General features: G+C 36.6%; 1 protein-coding gene and 1 long non-coding RNA gene across 2 annotated transcripts in view; both read left to right on the top strand.

Moving 5' to 3' along the window:
* Nucleotides 1-17,318, top strand: part of LOC144431830 (uncharacterized) — a 278,870-nt gene that overhangs the window by 86,008 nt on the left and 175,544 nt on the right. The window lies entirely within an intron of this gene.
* Nucleotides 1,266-11,387, top strand: LOC144431805 (carnitine O-palmitoyltransferase 1, liver isoform-like). The gene is made up of 7 exons (XM_078119654.1): nt 1,266-1,383; nt 2,789-2,953; nt 3,785-4,437; nt 4,863-4,942; nt 7,364-7,483; nt 8,579-9,082; nt 11,295-11,387. Exons 2-3 carry the CDS (start codon nt 2,855-2,857, stop codon nt 3,938-3,940), a joined length of 255 nt encoding a protein of 84 aa, XP_077975780.1. The 5' UTR covers nt 1,266-1,383; nt 2,789-2,854; the 3' UTR covers nt 3,941-4,437; nt 4,863-4,942; nt 7,364-7,483; nt 8,579-9,082; nt 11,295-11,387.

Below are 17,318 nucleotides of genomic sequence, written 5' to 3'. Positions count from 1 at the left end.
GATCCGAACAAGAAAAATTATAAAAGGTATGCTATATATTTGTTTACATTTTCTGATATTTGATGTTTGTGAAAAATTTGCATTAAACTTCGCAATTCCAGCCGTTTAGGAATGATTTTCATGTTTATATCAGGGGAAAGGAATGTTGATAAGACAGCTTGATAATATGACGTACCTTGGCATCTGCTTTAGTTACAAGTCTGTGTTGAGTATGGTGTAAGTTAGCCAGTCATTTGTTTCAGATTTCAGGACAAATTTAATTTGTAAGAACTTTATTACATGACACATGGAAATACGCTGTGTTCCACTGTGCTTGTTTTTCTTCTGTAGTCTCGGTTCTTAATTAAGGCCAATATATATTGAGCATTGATACATGTGCTGCGTGCTGGTATGAATGCAAAGCGTTGCTCTCTTGTTATGTTAAATAATTTTGTTTCACTACGATTCTCACACGACAACACTTTATTTCGCTGTGCTCATCTCCATGTATGTGTAATTATTGGAATTTTACTCTCTTGTTATTTCAAACAATTATTTTCATAATTTAGGAGTGAAACTTGGTCGTGGAGCTTTCCCTGACTCTCTCTTGATCTGTACTATTCTTGGAATGTTTGGAGCCTGCGGAGGGGGGTTCGTCAAAAATGCTGCAACATTTGTGAGGAAACAATGGAATCATGAGACCGTGAAATCTATTCATTTGGCGACGTGAGTATTGATTTGTTACAAATCGAGACATAAAAATTACGGTAATTATTACGGTAGTTAGTGACTGGGCTATGGAGTTTCAATTTATTGCAAACTTCTGGCACAACCGAGCAGGAGTAAAGATTTTCAAATCTTTAGAGCAGACAGAGAATCAAGTTTACAATTCCAAAAGAGTTTAAATATAGATTTCACCATGAAACAAAATTCAATGTTTTGACTCCAATTTCTAAATATCACTAAAATAATAAAAGTTAATAAGATGCTATAAGCTAGTGCTACTAAAATTTGTGGTAACTCTGGCTCCATCTAACCCGGTAGGCTTTGCTCCATGGCTTTGACTCCAGCCCTGATAGTGACATTCATACATTTTCTAAAATGAAAGAACCCGTTGTTAGTGAGCTTGATACATAGGGGAACCTGTTCTAGAATTCTGAATTGCTCTTTGGGAACGTGAAATGGTTTTCTAAGATGAGGGAACCAGTTTGACACAAAAGAGAACTCGTTCTTACAATTTTGAATTTAGTTACTGGCAATTCACCATAATATCCTATTTTTTTCAGAGTAACAAAGCTCAGTCTTCTGTTCTCTCTACTTTACAATCTACAACTTCTAGGAATCCTGCCGATCTCATTCAACACTGTTGTTCTTCTACAACTAACTGTGATGTTCCTGATATCGGTAGGATATAATAGATTATAGGCAATTAGCCCATGATTTAATATGGCCTGCTGAACTTGAGTGAAATAGATTAACACTTTGTGTTTTTACCTTTTTGCGTTCTAATACGACCAGGCCAATTGGATACTCCTGTAATGTGTACCAGGTTAAGGGTTAGGCCGTAATTTGATTTTATTTTAGTTCTATTATGAGTTCGGGGACTGTTTGTGCTTGCCAAGCCCATAGGTTTCATTCCCTTCACACAACTTGATGTGAAGGAGGCGAACAAAATTAGTTACCTCCATATTGGTACACATACTTCTGAAGCGCCTCAAATTGTAATGTGATTATCACAGTTTAAGAATGTATATATTCGCAAGAATTCAAATATATCGGTATCTTAATTTCTCATACAAGTATCAGCTCCTTGTGCCCATTTCCCTCTCCTAGTCTGCGAATACCCTTTGGCTTCTAATTTTGGACCCTGGCCAATCAACTTCGGGAACCAATGTAATAGATAACATATTTTGAACTATGTCATGATAAAATTATAACATACAAAACGGTAATTCAGGAATGTTTACAAAACTTTAAACAAGGTTTGAATATAAGCACTACATGTTTATTCAGCATGCTTTCGAACTGTAATTATTCTCGACAGCAGGCCTGCCTAATGTCTTTTATGGTTGCGGTCCACTTTCACATGAGAAAGTTTTTTGTGAGTTGCAAACTCAAATACCAACCAAGTTTTGATTTACCTTGGAATTTCCTTATTACATGAAATAGTTTATTTACATAATGAATCAAATCCAAAAATACTGAGTAGAACAGGCAAAATATTTGAATATTAAGTCAATATTAAAATATTAGAGCTGCAGTTTACTATTAGAATATCTGGTAACACATTACCTGGGCATGTCACTGAAACAAATTCTTGCCTTGCACAATGCACCTATGTATTTGTACACAAAGTCTCATGCCATAACAATTTATGTATTTATTCACCCGTCACATTTCTGAGGTCAAATAAAATAGGGTTGATGATTACAATAATTAATATAGTGTCATTTCTGGTTCCCATAAAAGTGTGATTTATACTAAAATAGCAGGACAAAATTTAATTGATCTAGCTTACTTATAAAAGCCGTTATTAAGCTTAGTTTGGAACAGACCTGCGGGCGACTCATATGGTCTTCGCGTGCGACTTGGTGCCCGCGGGCAACGCGTTGGTGACCCCTGCTGTAAGTGTTGCTTTCCGATTATTTTTCTATGTAATCATTTTTGCACATAGCATTGTGGCCACCAGAAACTGCTCTGTGGCCTCCAGTTAGGAACTGCTGCGCTATATATTATCATTTTTGCTTGGTAGCGCTGATTTTAAACAGAGTTGAATCAGTATCCTAACAATTAATTTTCCTTTATACAGTGCATCGACGTCATTTAATAAACTCTGAAGATTGCAAAGCTTTTGTCTGATGACGTAGACCTCCACATGTTCCCGTTTCGTCAATTCGGAAAAGGATTGATCAAAATTTTCCGAATGTCTCCTGATGCTTTTATCCAATTGTCTCTTCAACTTGCACATTTCAGGGTAAGAGAAATGAAAAATATCATTTATTTAAAATTTTAGTGGGGCACTTGAAATTTTGAGTTCTTGCATAGTTTCTTGTCATCCCCTTGATAAAGAATGCGGCTATCGCTTAGCCTTACAGTTATAAAGGCACCGGGCAAAAGATTCAACAGAGTAACAAGAGTGAAAAAACTATGAATTTTTACCGATGTGAGCGCCCTTTTAAACACAAGTTGTCATATAAACTCATGGAAACTAGTGTCTTAAGGCCGGCCAGAGCCGCTAGCTGTTACGGTCTATCTTGGCATTAGAAATTTCAGAACCCCGCTTTCAAAATTCCTGGCTACATCCTTGGCTTTGGTCATTGACTTGAGTATCCATTCATCAATGACTCGCCATCAACTAACTTGCTAATTCTTACTTGACTGTGGACTCGGATGACTAATGAGTCGTATTGGGGATTTTTGCCCAAGACCTGTGATTTCCAACGTAAACTCAGTTTTGCGCTTGGTATTGTGCCCTCCCTCCAACCGCTCTTTGGCCCTCATGAGGGCACTGGTTGGGAAATATGGCCCAAGAGACATAGACGTAACATGCCAACCGCACTAAAAGGAATGAAATATATATTCATAACATTAGCATAAAACAGATCGCCTGCACAACTTATTGCACCCTGTATAAGGTGCTACGTAATGGTTTTGAAGCAGGGGTGCGGTCAGGGAGGGGGGTTTGAGAGTCGCAACCGTCTTTTTTGAAATGTAGAACAAAGCATTTCTCTGTATCATACATAAGTTGCCATACAAACTGCTTTCTCATATTACATCCCTTAAAATAAAAATCATTTTATGACAGGACAAAGGTCATTTCAGTTTGACTTACGAAGCCTCGATGACGAGATTGTTCCGAGACGGGAGGAGCGAGACTGTTCGTTCATGCTTGACTGAATCCTGCGCTTTCGTTCGGGACATGGAAGATCTAGAACAAACTATAAGTTCATTATTTTACTAACCAAGTTTTGCCCATTAGAGCGTGACTAGTCAGAATAAAGTACTTGTAATAAACGAGAATCGATGCTGTTATTTCTTGGCTCAATTGAGATGAAGTAGTACAAACTATTTGTGTTGTAATCTAGGTTACCAGAGACTTTCAAGTTATGTAACTGTTAACAAAGCTTTGTTTTCTCGCTCGCTCGATTCGACAATGTGCTTTTCACATCTCTTCCGCACGCGCATCCTCGAGTTTCAATTTAGTGTCGAGATGGTTTTGTTAACGTCCTAATAACACTCTCTAAAAGTTTTTCTTTATTCATATCTAGGCATCTTTGCTATTCTGTTCATCCTTCTTTTATTTGAAAGAGTGTTCCCACTTTTCAAATCTTTCTATAACGTTTTGAATCAGTTTTCACCATTTCTAATAAATTTTCCCTTTTCAGAATGAAGACAGAATTGCTCTTTTGAAGAAAGCTACAGAACGCCATGTATTTGGATATAAGGAGGCAATAACTGGTAAGTTATTGTGTTATTTAAAACATTTTCTTACCCTCAATTTGAACTCAGTACCTACAAGCCACTGGCTAACGCACCCTTCTGAAATGTAAAATAACCTTTTTGTGTAACATACATAGCATTTTTTCGCAGCTTGGAACGCTTTTTAGACCCTCAAGATAATTGAAAACCTACTTTCACCGGCATCTGGTAGAAAATGATAGCTGTTTCTGTCTAACTTGGCTATTAAAAAATCAAAACCCCCCTCCTTTAAATAATTCCTGGCCACGCTTCTGTAGACAAAGCTTGGTTCTGGGATACCAGGCAACGTGGTGATAAATTTTCATCGCTTTTCAAGCTATGCTTGAAACAATCCAAGTCAATAGGGGGGAGGGGGAATTCCCACAAGGCCCCAATTCTAAACCGATCTTTTTTTCCTCCCATAGGTCAAGGAATTGATCGTCATTTATTTTGTCTCTACGTCGTGTCAAAATATCTCAAAATTGAGTCTCCCTTTTTGCAAAAGGTCAAAATATCATTTTCCTTTTTTTTTTTCTTTTTTTTTTAAATTTTTTTTCGATTTATTACTTTTTCTTCTTGTTTATATATTTCTACTCACTTTTTAATACGCTAACCACATGTGATGTTTTGTGTCTTCACTCTGGACAAACCTAATAAGTTGTCACTGATGATTTGTAAGGGGCTGCATTTTTTTTTGAATGTCTGGGTTTAATTTATTTGGGCAGGCAATACTGGGAACTGGGAACTCATAACTATGATTAAGTGTTTCACAAATGTAAGTTCATTAGATGAAAAATCATAAAGAATGTTATTATCATTTTAACCCAGCATTTTTGATCATTCAACTGTGACTGTCTTTATTTGTACCCTTCATTTTTAGTTATCGCAGCATGGCTGTCTATTGTCATCAAATTCTTCATTATGTCAAAAAAAAAAAAAATTTTCAATAAAGTTTTTTTTAAATCGCGAATTACAATCATGAAAATAATAATTTATTTGTTCACCACAATGTATGATATTTTCAAAACAATTATATATTTTGAAATTTTCTTTGTATCTGACTAAACTAAAAAAAAATTGTCTTGATTTGTATATCCAGCAAACATTCGTCCCTTCTGTGACAGCAGCAACTTGTGAATACGCAAATAGTTCCGCATCAATTTTAGTTCATTTTGATACTGCATTTTTACTTATTAGACCGTGACTCTTTAGTTGAACCCTCAGTAACATATCACCCTGTGACTCTACAAATCCATGCGATTCCCTGAATGAATAGATAGATCCACATCAATTTTGGTTAATTTCAACCCTGTATTTTTATTTATTAGACCGCGACTCTTTAGTTGAACACTCTGTGACAAAGCAGTTACAAATCCTTGCGACCCTCGAATGTGCACATAGTATCATGTCAATTTTGCTTCATTTAAACCCTTTTTTTACTTATTGGACCAAAACTTTTTTTCAGTTGAATCTGATAATGAAAAATTAACAGTCTTTTTTAATTTTATTTTCATTTCAATCCTGCATTTTAACTCATCTAACCGTGACCCACATGGCAAGTCATTGGACCTTTCAAATACACCCATAGGTTGGGACTCATCAGCCTTTCAAAAAACATAGTTCAAAAATTGAAGGAGGGAGGGGGAATCCCATTTTTTGGATGTAGTCATTACACGCATATCACATTTTTTCATCTTAAGAAAAAAAAAAAACTTTTTCATCTTTGAGTTTCTCTACTCTAAAAAATAACTATTATCATGCTGTGTGTCTTTCTTTTCACTGTTTTCATTAATCTTCAATCAGTTTCCATGTTTTCTGTCGCAATAACTCCCGACTTAAGTAAGTCTGTCTTGCTGCAATTTACCAAATTGGCTTTTGTCACATCTTAAGATTTTGTGAAACATTGACTTGGTCTTATTTTGATGGGAAGGCTTATATTAAAATCATTTTTAAAATTCAGGCTAGGTCTTATTTTCAGTTAAACAACGTTCGTATGGTTGTAACAACCAAAACTAAAATGCACATAAGGGACGACTTGCAATCAAAACTAAAACAGGTGCAGGTACGCCATATTAAGATGGTCCATGATGATGGTAGATGAAAAATTCAATTTCTGAAAAAAGTGACATAAACTGCTTTGGTTTGTCCGCGGTGAATTCTGTAAATTTTGCCCTACTTTCAAATATGTTTGATTTTGATTAATATTCAAGTCTTTTTTGGCTTTTTTCTAAAATTACGCTCGAACTGACTTAAAAAATAATAACCAACTCAAGTTAAACAGTTTAACACATTTTTTTTTGAGTTCTAGATACCGTCATTATCACAGTTTAAGCCTGTATGTATTCTTACTTATACCGATATCTTAATTATATGTACCGGTACTGGTTTCGGCCCCTAGCGAGCGCTCCACTTTCCCGACCCGCAAATATCCTTCTGCTTCTAATTTGGCCCCGGTCAATCAGCTTCGGGAACAACTGGCCTAAACCTGATACCCTATCATTCCAAATACATTCTAAAAAATATCTTCAAATATTCTTTGGGTTGTGCTTCTAACCATTTGTATTAACGCTCACCTTTCGATCTAATTCACTGTTTGTACGAGGTTGCTTTTTAGTTTTGATGTTGTATTATGATGTAACTATGGTTGTGTTGTGACATCACTATAGTGCAACGATTTTCATTTTTCATTTTTTTTTATGTCATAATATGGTATTAGTATTCATCTTATGATGTAAGAATCACTCTTAACCACATCACTTTGTTTTATTGTGACATTATATATTGATTCATGACATCATAATTTGAAATCAGATGCTTGGTGAGGCGTGGAAATTCTTTTCATAACTTACCCATGTCTGTTTAAATGATTTACTTTGTTTCATTGTGACATCATGTATTGACGTATGACATCATAATTTGGGGGTAGGTGCTCGGTGAAGCGTGGGAATTGTCAACATCCCAGACTGCGATTAACCAAACTGGTCGTATCGACCATTATAAAGATTTTCACACTGACTTGACACCACAAGGGGGAGGATTTGGTCCGGTGAGTCTAATATGACATCATCAAGCGTGTCATAATACACTGGCTGTGATTGGCTGTTTGTCTAATCATCACTCATGCATGTTATTACTAACACCCTTGTTTGCGTAATTCTATCTCCTAATTTTTAGTTTTTAATTCCTTCTAATTCTACAGAACATGCGATTGCAACAATCATTGCCCTCAACGCATTTTTTAAACCTAATTTGCGATTTTTTTACAATTTTTTCTGTTTCAGGTAGGGGGAGTTAACGATCAATGGAGGGGGGGGGGGTATTTGTGTGAAAACTTTTTGCGAGGGCATTCGACTTCTATATCTTTCCCTAAAAATCTTCTGTGTTTGTGAAATCCTCGTATTGGTTATGCAAAAAGTTTTCACATAGAACACATGGTACTCCCGAAGTATGTGAACCAAAATGACGGACACCGGAATGTAGTATGTGTACCAGGTCAGGGTTAGGCCATAATCTCAGGTACAAATACTAAGGAAGTCACTTAGCTAGTCCCCAAACTCGTAATAGAACTAAAATAAGGAAAATTGGAATAAAATTATGGCCTTACCCCAACCTAGTACACATACTACATTCCTGTGTCCACCATCTTGGTTCGAATAATTCAGGAGTACCGAACACATTACAGGTTGGTCCAAAAGTGGGCCTACTGTTATTGATAACTGTGTTAACGGCCTACTATTTGGCAAATTTGTATAAATAACATATATGAAACAGTTGTATTCTACCTGGTTTACAAGGGATTATGCAATGCTATATTTTAGATGTTTGTTTTAATTTTAACAGTCTTGTATATTTGTAGAAACGGTTTCTAATGGATTAGTACATGCTCGTCATTGCACTTTTGATTACCATGTGTGAGTACGAGGTTTGAATCCCGTAGGGGTATAATTTTGCAAATTGCATATAGAGCCAGACTTGTGTAAGCCTATTCCGCTAGAAACCATTTTTACAGCAATAATATTTTCATTGCTCTAATCATTTTCACCTTTTCTCTCTTTATATGAACTTTCTTCCTACTTCCTGATCTTATGACCCTTGAACCTGATATGACCCCTTATCATTCCAACATAAAACGAAACATTAGGTGCTTGAAATAACGTACTTTATGGTTTGGGTAGTTTTGTCTAACATTGTATGACCTTCGACTATAAATTTGACCTCTATAAAATGACTTTCAACCCCAATTCTGACCTCTACTGTGTGAAATGACCTTCAACCTGAAAGTTGACCTCTATAAAATGACATATAACCCCAAATTATAAAATCACCTTGAACCAAAAAATTAACCTCTAATTTACAAAATGACATTCAACCCCAAATTTGACCCCTAATTTGCGAAATGACCTTCACTCCTAAATTTGACCTCTACTTTACAAAATGACCTTCAACTTGATATTTAGTCTCTACAAAATAACCTTTGACCCTAAATTTGACCTTTCCACTCTTCTGCTACGACCCTGCTCCACCCCAACAGGTTCTTCGTGAGCCGTGGCGTCTTTCGACATCTCAGACCCCCCACCAACAGGGAATGAAGATAAATCTTGTCGAACACCCCTCATTCTTGTCTGGGGGAGGAGGATTCGGTCCGGTAAGAATGCAATAGCGACATCTAATGGATGTATGGGTCTCACACGCTTGCAGGCAATGTTGTGCTGTTTCTTGCATTGAGTCTTAAAACTGTAACAGCAGAAACTCCATAACACACATCAGTGGCTTCTTGAAATTACTGTACCCCTAAGAATTTTGCTGCAGGCTTTTGCCACCAGTGACCAATGAAGCATGACTAGACAGAATGTTCTTATCTTTATATGCATGGAATATTTCTGCAATTATAAGTCATCTTTCCTAGACGAGGAAGCGCACAAAGCACAAACTTTTTAAAAAATATAGGATGTCCATAAAGTCCTAAAATTATTTACAATTGCAGGGAATTTATCGATACCATATATTGTTTTGGCCCTCACATATGTATGAAATGAAGTAAAAATACTTAAACAATTACTGATTAAAAACAACAAACCTGGTTAAGATATACTGAGAATTGACTTCACAACAAGATTGAAATTGTAAATGGATTTTATGCACACCTTGTATTTATAATTATAGTCAAGCTTATAATGTCTCGAGCAGCTATGTCCTCCACTCTTCAATACCTCAATTACCAAAATTGTTTCAGTTAATTGTGTGTGTGGAGTGTGTTAATAAGTCAAAATTTGAATAACAAATCCTTGATTTGATTGGTTGATACAATACGTGATTATATACAGGGTGACCAATGGGCTGATTAAATAAAACTAAAACAATGGTTCTCAAGCGATGAGGTGCGCCCCAGAAGGAAGGCGTAGACAATTATTTGAGGGGGCTAGAAGCTAATTGAAAATAATCTACGTGGATGGAACATAAATAATGAAATTGATGTATGCATCCAAAATAACGCATGCAATATCAAATCGAATTTTCCTTTTTAATTAGCATCCACCCCATCAAACAATTGTCTACGGCCCCCTTGCAGGTCGCGCCCCATTTGAGAACCACTGCGCTAGGTCATGGCCAGTCTATTGAAGGATCTCAACATCGTTAATGATTTCGGCTGCGGTGATACTTGAGAACAGTGGTTCTCAATGGTGGGGCGTGTAGACAATTTTTTTCTGGGGCGTGAGGCTAATTTAAAATATTTGTTTGATTTGATCTTTCCTGCCTTATTTTTGGTATTTACATTCACTAGTCTGGTGCAAACTTGACAAAGGGGCCTATAAAGTTTAAGAACCACTGCTTTAGTTATAGTTCTTGAATCCAATTTACGACTCCACGATTCTAGTCTTGTTTTTCACTTCATAGTTGCTCAGCATGGCTTCAAAATTGTGTGTTTCAAATTGTGATAATGTTAGCTTGCTTCTAGAATTCAACCGCTCTTTTAGAAGCCGTATTTAGTACTCAATATCTGTGAAATTTCAATTAAAGTTTTTTAACACATTCTCCATGTGAGCTTGCTCAATGTAGCAGAGACTTGTCTCTGAGCAAGTCTAGCTGCTAGCACTGAAATGCCAAAGCTTTTGAACAGTACAGAATTATGATGTGTGCTCACTCAGAAGTAAAGAAGACTCATGTCCGAATAATAGATAAGAATTATTTTAACTCCTTATCATACTTGATCATGCATGGTATGTGTTTGTTTGCATGGAGTGTGAAATCTTCTATGGCCAAGCTTATTAGCAATATAATATGATGCAACTTCATATTTTATTATTTTATCCCCCCAGTTGGCTGTGCAGTCAGAATTAATTTATACCCAATGCCAATCTCTGAGCCTTCTAGAAAACGACCACCGATTTCAGATGAACAAGAATGTTTCTTCTTACTCTTGGTTAAAGGAAATCTCTAAACTACAATAAATTTTGTCTACAAAATCTTCTGTGCATCTTAATTCCTTCTTTAATAAACAGTGAAATTAGATCTAAACTTTCCCTCTGAGCAAGGCTGTAGAGAAAAAGTCACTGATTGTAAAGAGCTGTAAATTCTTTTTGATGGTTGGATTCATTTGAGAATTCATGAAGAATTTATTCGAGAATTCATTTTGTCATTGTTCACTCACTTTATGTAAGCCTCGCTTAGAATATTGTTACTTATGCTTTCAACAAACATACTCAAAGCCGAAATTATTAAAATTTGGTTTTCTCGTACAGTCCAAAGTCATATTTCAAATGGCACAGACTTTGGGGTCACAATTGGGTCAAAATTTCCCGACTTCACAGCCTATGTACTGTGACCTGTTACTAAAAATTTCTCCACGTTTTTGTCAGGTCGCTGACGATGGCTACGGTGTCTCCTACATTATCTGCCACGAAAACACCATAATGTTTCACATCTCAAGCAAAGTCTCCTCTCACGAGACCGTGAGTATTCTTTTTATAATAGTTTTTAGGTGACCTGCATTCGCAACTGCTGCTTCGTAAGTAACAAGTATTTTATGAAGGACACCAATCTGTGAGACAGGGCTGTGCTGTGCCACCTGCGCCCAGCGGGCCAAAATCGGCCCACTAGGAAAAACATTGTGGGCTGTGGAGAAGTTCCAATTTTGAATATTGTGCGGCCCCCGTAACGAATTTTTGATTTGGTATGTGCGAGTGATTCCAATCACTATGCGTTGTAAAGCCTGTATTTGAGTCCAATTTATTATCTATGTCTATGACGTTACAATGCCCTAACAGTTAGCTTGTGCAAAGCATACAACGCATGTCATAAGATTAACAACTAAATTTTTCATGACTGCTACTAGAAAACCTATGTTCAATAAAGGTGCGTTAACCACCTGATCATTAATTTATTATCAACTTGGCTCTCCAGAAGTGTGTGTACCAATATGGCGGCAACGAATTTTGTTCGCCTACTTTACATCAAGTTGTGTGATGAGACTGAAACCTATTGGAAGGGGGTGTATTTACTTGGCTAACACAGACAGTACCCAAACTCGTGATAGAACTGAAATAAGAAAAATCAAGATAAAATTATGGCCTAACTCTAACCTGGTGCTGACTCTGGTTACACTCATTTGAATTAATTTACATTCTTATGTTATCTCTTTATCTTATCTTATCAGAACTCATCTCGATTTGCTGATAACATCGAAAAAGCAATGATGGACGTGAAGGACCTCTGCGAATATGCAAAGAAAAAATAATTTGAGAAAAAAACAAATAAAATTAGGAATTATTATTAGGTTTCAATGCATTGTGTTTTTATTAAAAAGGGGGGAGCACTGGGGGTAAAAAAGTAGGGGATTTTATTCTGATTTTACTTATACTTTTGTTTGAAAGAGCGTGTTCTATTTTTTCTGTAATATTTACTGATTGTATTTTTATCTCAGTGTAAAACAGATTTGGAAACCAAAAAAAAAAATTTTCCTAGGGATGGGGGAATTTTTCAGATAAATTTGAATTTGAGTAAAATTTGATATAAATCACGATTCAGCATACTTGCATAAATATTTTGAAAAACCGGCAGTGGCTAGGTATCACTGTAGGCTCCGAATTTTTTTCTGACCCCTAACCCTGCCCCCTCTCCCCCCCCCCCTTTAATTTTCATCGTCTCACTCGATGAGAGCTGTAAACAGCATATATATCCAGACATGTTTTTCAAGTTTATTCAAGAATTTGGGCGCATTTGCCTGTGGTGAGGCCTCAAAACTGGAAGGAAAACTGCTCTAGTGGGTGCTATCTGTTGGGGTCCCGTTTTTTTTCTCCCCTCCCCTCTTTTTCCAAAATAAACTCCTATGTTGTGCTCCTCGCTTTTTCATTTTCTGTATATTCAACATATCAACCACTTTGTATTTTCTTTTCGGGAACACCACATAGTCACAAATATTTTTGATAATAACCCCCCATTCCCCCCCCCCCCCCAAATAAAAAAATTTGTGTAATATATTCATATTTACATTAACAAGAATACAGCATAGGATAAAAAAAATTCTTAGTTCATTGTTTTGACCCTCACAGACGTATTAAATGAAGGTAAAAATACTTTAACAATTGCTGATTGAAAAACAACAAACCTGGTTAAGATAATATTGAGAACTGACTTCTTAACAAAATTCAAATTGTAAACGGACGTTATGGACACCCTGTATTTATGAAGCATTTTAGATTTGACAATATATGATTATATTCTGGGTTAGGGCATATCCTATGGGTTAGAAATGGCTCGTGAATGGGGTTTGTCCAAAATTATTATAAAAGACATCGACACAATTCCTGACAATCTACTCATTCAAATGTGGTGTTCCCTCTATATTTATTATATTTGTGATCTTCTTTGATAGACTGTTAGGAATTGAATCTTTTTTGATGTTTCAATTATGATTCCAGGACTGAACTTTGGAAACCAACTTAGATAATGAGAACTGTAGCATATATACAGGGGCATAGCCAGCAGGGGGTTTTGAGGGTTGCTCCTTCCTTTTTTAAATGTAAAAAAGGCATATTACTGACTTAAACATAGCAATTTTTCGTAAAATAAAATGCTTTTTGAACTCTTGAAAACCCATCTGTATCGGCATCCTTTTGAAATGTAAAAAAAGCAATTTTTTGTAGCATAAAACACTTTATGGGACTCTTGAAGACCTGTACGACCACCGGACAGACCTAGCAATTACGGTCCAACTTGGCAATACCAAATATCAAGACCTTCACTTTTAAAAATTCCTGGCTACGCTTCTGTTTATACACGCTTCAATTGTCTGTAAAGAAAACTTCTTTGACTTAATTTTTGAGTATTTGTCGAAATTATAATTATCACCATTAGAAGTCCGGAATTATAATTAATGAGAGAATTCCAAATTTTGACCACAAAAAAACTGAGACTCTGTGCCCTATCTCTACAGCCCTGGTTTTGTGTTGAATTTTTGGTGAAACAATATTTTTGTATGAGTTAGGTGTGATTATTCAAGTATTTATTCGAGTGTATTTTTTTCGCAGGGTGGTGTATTTTGTTTATTATCATGTTTTTTAGGAACGTAAGATTTACATTATCAAAATGTGTTCAAGTTTTGCTATTTATATACAAGCCCAGGCGCTCCGGAAGTAATCACACCAAGATGACGCACAACCTGAACAACCTTAACCTGGTACACATACTATGTTCAGGTTGTGCGCCATCTTGGTACGCATACTTCGGGAGCACCCAAGCCCGAATTAATTAAGTGTGTAATGCCAGCTTTTTTCTGTACTGGATGTAAATCACAGCGTTCTTGGCTGATTTTTAATTCTTGATGTCCGAAAGTATTTTTTACTCTGAATATTCCAATGGATAGTGAAAATAATGCCATAGATTAGGGTGCTCCCGAAGTATGTGCGCTAAGATGTATAGGTACCAGGTTAGAGTTCAGGTTGTGCGCCATCTTTGAGCAAATATTTCCGGAGCGCTTAGATTTGAATTAGAGGCTTTAAGGACTCATTGGCCCCCTGTTTATCATTCCAGTGGTATTTATAGTTTTAAGTATTTATAGTCCAGTGCGGTATTTATAGTTTTAAAGACCCCAGTTAGGAACCGCTGCTCTAGTCTTCGAATACAGCTTTTCAATATCAATAAGAGCAATTCAAACTCAACTCTGCCGGACTCCAATATTGTTATTAAAAGCATGCCAAACTCTAGGGATGCCCTATCACAGGGGTGTGCAACCTGAGGCCATAAGAAAAAATTGTGTGGTCCGCGCAGAAGTGACAATTTTGAAAGGTGTGCGGCCTGTAAAACGAGTTTTTATTAGTTCAATCTGGTTCGTGCCAGTTATTTCAATCTCTTTGCATAGCTTATACACGAGTTTATTATCTATGTGTATGACGTCACAGAAGCGAACTACACATGCCATAAGATCAATAGCCAAACTTTTTGGGCCTGCGACTACTAGGAAGCCGATGTAAAAAAGGTGCGTCCCGCGGTTTCACCAAGTTATTTGTATCTGGCCCTCCTGTATAAAAGGTTGCCCACCCCTGGATTAAACTATTCAATATCAAAAAGCTCTCCCGCTCATAATCACTGAAGCATGACTGGGCAGAATAATCACATCCTGACAAGCAGGGTAGAATTCTGTAATTTGAAAGCATTTAGATCTAAACTTTTATACTGCTGAATTCAGACCCGCCGTTCTCTCTCTATACTTAAACTTTTAGCTGTTTTTGTGTGTTTTGAAAGTAAATTGGACAAATATAAATAATATTTTGCAGGACTGTGTTTTTTCTTTGAAATGGGAGGGGTGAAGACATTTTTAACAATAAAGAATGATAAAAAAAAATTGTAAAGCCCTGGTACTCGGAGTGTTGGGCTTGACAATGTTGACATTGCAAGTTTGAAATATTGAGTTTGAATTTCAGATCAGGGTCAGACCCCTCTTCTTGAGCAATGGGGTTTATATGTCCCCGGGCACCAAGGTACAGGGGCGCCAAAATGGGGCTAGCAAAAATTTCACAACAAGGGTGAAAAAACAGTCACAAGCAAGATCGCACTGGCGGAAGACATCTAGCCTTAGTACATGACAAACTGTACACTTGGTCAGACCACTTACGTCGACTGCCGACGTCATCAGGCACATAGCTCGCGCACGGTCAGATTTCCATCGTAATTACATGGCCAAGAAATCTGGCCGGGAAACAAAGCGAAAATTGATTTGGTAACGTTAGGGAACAAAATACACGGGGTTAATTACGTGGTTCTGTATCGTTAAGTTCTTGCCTGCGCACTCTGATGTAAGTTGATATTAGTTCTGTGCTGAAAACAAATTGCAACGGAATTTGGTTGAATGATGTTAATACATGTTTTGAGTAATACGTGGTTGTCAGAGTACCGTACTTTGCGGCAGAGTTACATAAAATTTATTATACTGTGCTAAAAGACCCCAATGCCATTTTCGACAATTCGACGAGATTGCACATATTTTGCAAATTTCTACGACACGGACATCAATGGCCACGAACTTTTCACCGAAATTGAAGTTTGCAGAATGTTGCTCAGTAACAGAACTGAAAGTCAACCAGAAACTCTTTGGCTCTTCTTGGTTTTATTGTGTCTTTTGGAGACGACGTTTTACCTAATCTGCGAATTTCTCTACAAATTTTGTCAACAATGTCAGTTTCAATTGCAAGCTGTGAACGGTCTTTCAGCAAATTGAAACTTATTTTGTCGTATTCGCGTGCATCAATGGGACAAGATCGTCTCAATGATCTTGCACTTCTAAGTGTTGAAAGAGAAACATTAGAAAAAAAACAGATTTTGATGACGTGTTAACCAGTTTGCGACAGTGAAATAAAATAAAAAAAATTATTGTAGACTATGTAAACAGGTCTCAAACTCAATTTACTTGGGGGCCGCTGGGGCAGAGTCTGGATGAGTCCGGGCCGCATCAGGTTTTTCATAATAAAAGCTTAGCAACTCGTTTAAATTGTATTCCTTGTGTACTGCAACTTTAACTGTGCAGATAAAACACGTCGGGATGCTCCTATGCTCAACAAAGAAATATTGCATTAACCAGTTTTTTGAAATTGTCTGTGCTCATCACAAACCTTTATGTTTACTGAAACTTCACTTCCAACGACACACTTAGCGATGTGCGAAATTATAAAATTCCATCTTGTAATAACTGTTGCGCTGATGTTTCAAATGCCACTACCCTAACTTAGTTAGTCCAATTTAGGCCGACAGTGACGCAATTTTAAACGGTCAGTTGGGCAAAACCTTCGTGATTCTCAGATCGCCATGGCGACCAATTTAGATGTATTTTTGATTCCTTTTCCACGTAACACTCGGGAGATGCTCGCGGAACATTAGTGTTCCGCGGAACACAGTTTGGGAAACGCTGTTATATTAAAAGCATTAATCGTGCTAAATGAGCTAAGTGTCGTGCGGGCCGCGAGTTTAAGACCCCCGATGTAAATCATCTTAGACAGTAACTGAGTGGGACATTATGGACTTATGCTATATTTGTATGGTTTTGCGTCTTCTTTAAACAAAATGTTCCATTAAAATTTGAATACACATATTGTAACCAAAATTGCTGTTGGCTATCTTCTTCGTTAGTTGATGTTGACTAGTTAACTACTTTGATATATATTGTGCTCCTACTATCTAGACTCCGATATAAAACAATTATATTAATCAGAAGTTATACGTGCTCAATTGGGAGCTCCTATTTTATATAACAGATAAACTCAATATCCATCCTTTAGTATAATTTTGTTGCTCCGGTTAAACAAATTACGATCGTTAATAACAAGAAATTATAAAACACGACTTAAATCATAAAATATGAATGGTACCTTAAATAGCATTGTCCATAGGAC

This window comes from Styela clava, chromosome 2, assembly GCF_964204865.1.
Source record: "Styela clava chromosome 2, kaStyClav1.hap1.2, whole genome shotgun sequence".
NCBI classification, from domain to species: domain Eukaryota; kingdom Metazoa; phylum Chordata; class Ascidiacea; order Stolidobranchia; family Styelidae; genus Styela; species Styela clava.
The sequence above is the reverse complement of the archived record's forward strand: the minus strand, read 5'-3'. Positions and strand labels throughout refer to the sequence as shown.

What these genes read in the sequence shown, in the direction of transcription:
- LOC144431805 (XM_078119654.1), top strand. Translation starts at nt 2,855, where the DNA reads ATGTTCCCGTTTCGTCAATTCGGAAAAGGATTGATCAAAATTTTCCGA. An exon ending in TTCAACTTGCACATTTCAGG is followed by an intron (nt 2,954 to 3,784) that starts GTAAGAGAAATG and finishes ATTTTATGACAG; the next exon opens with GACAAAGGTCATTTCAGTTT.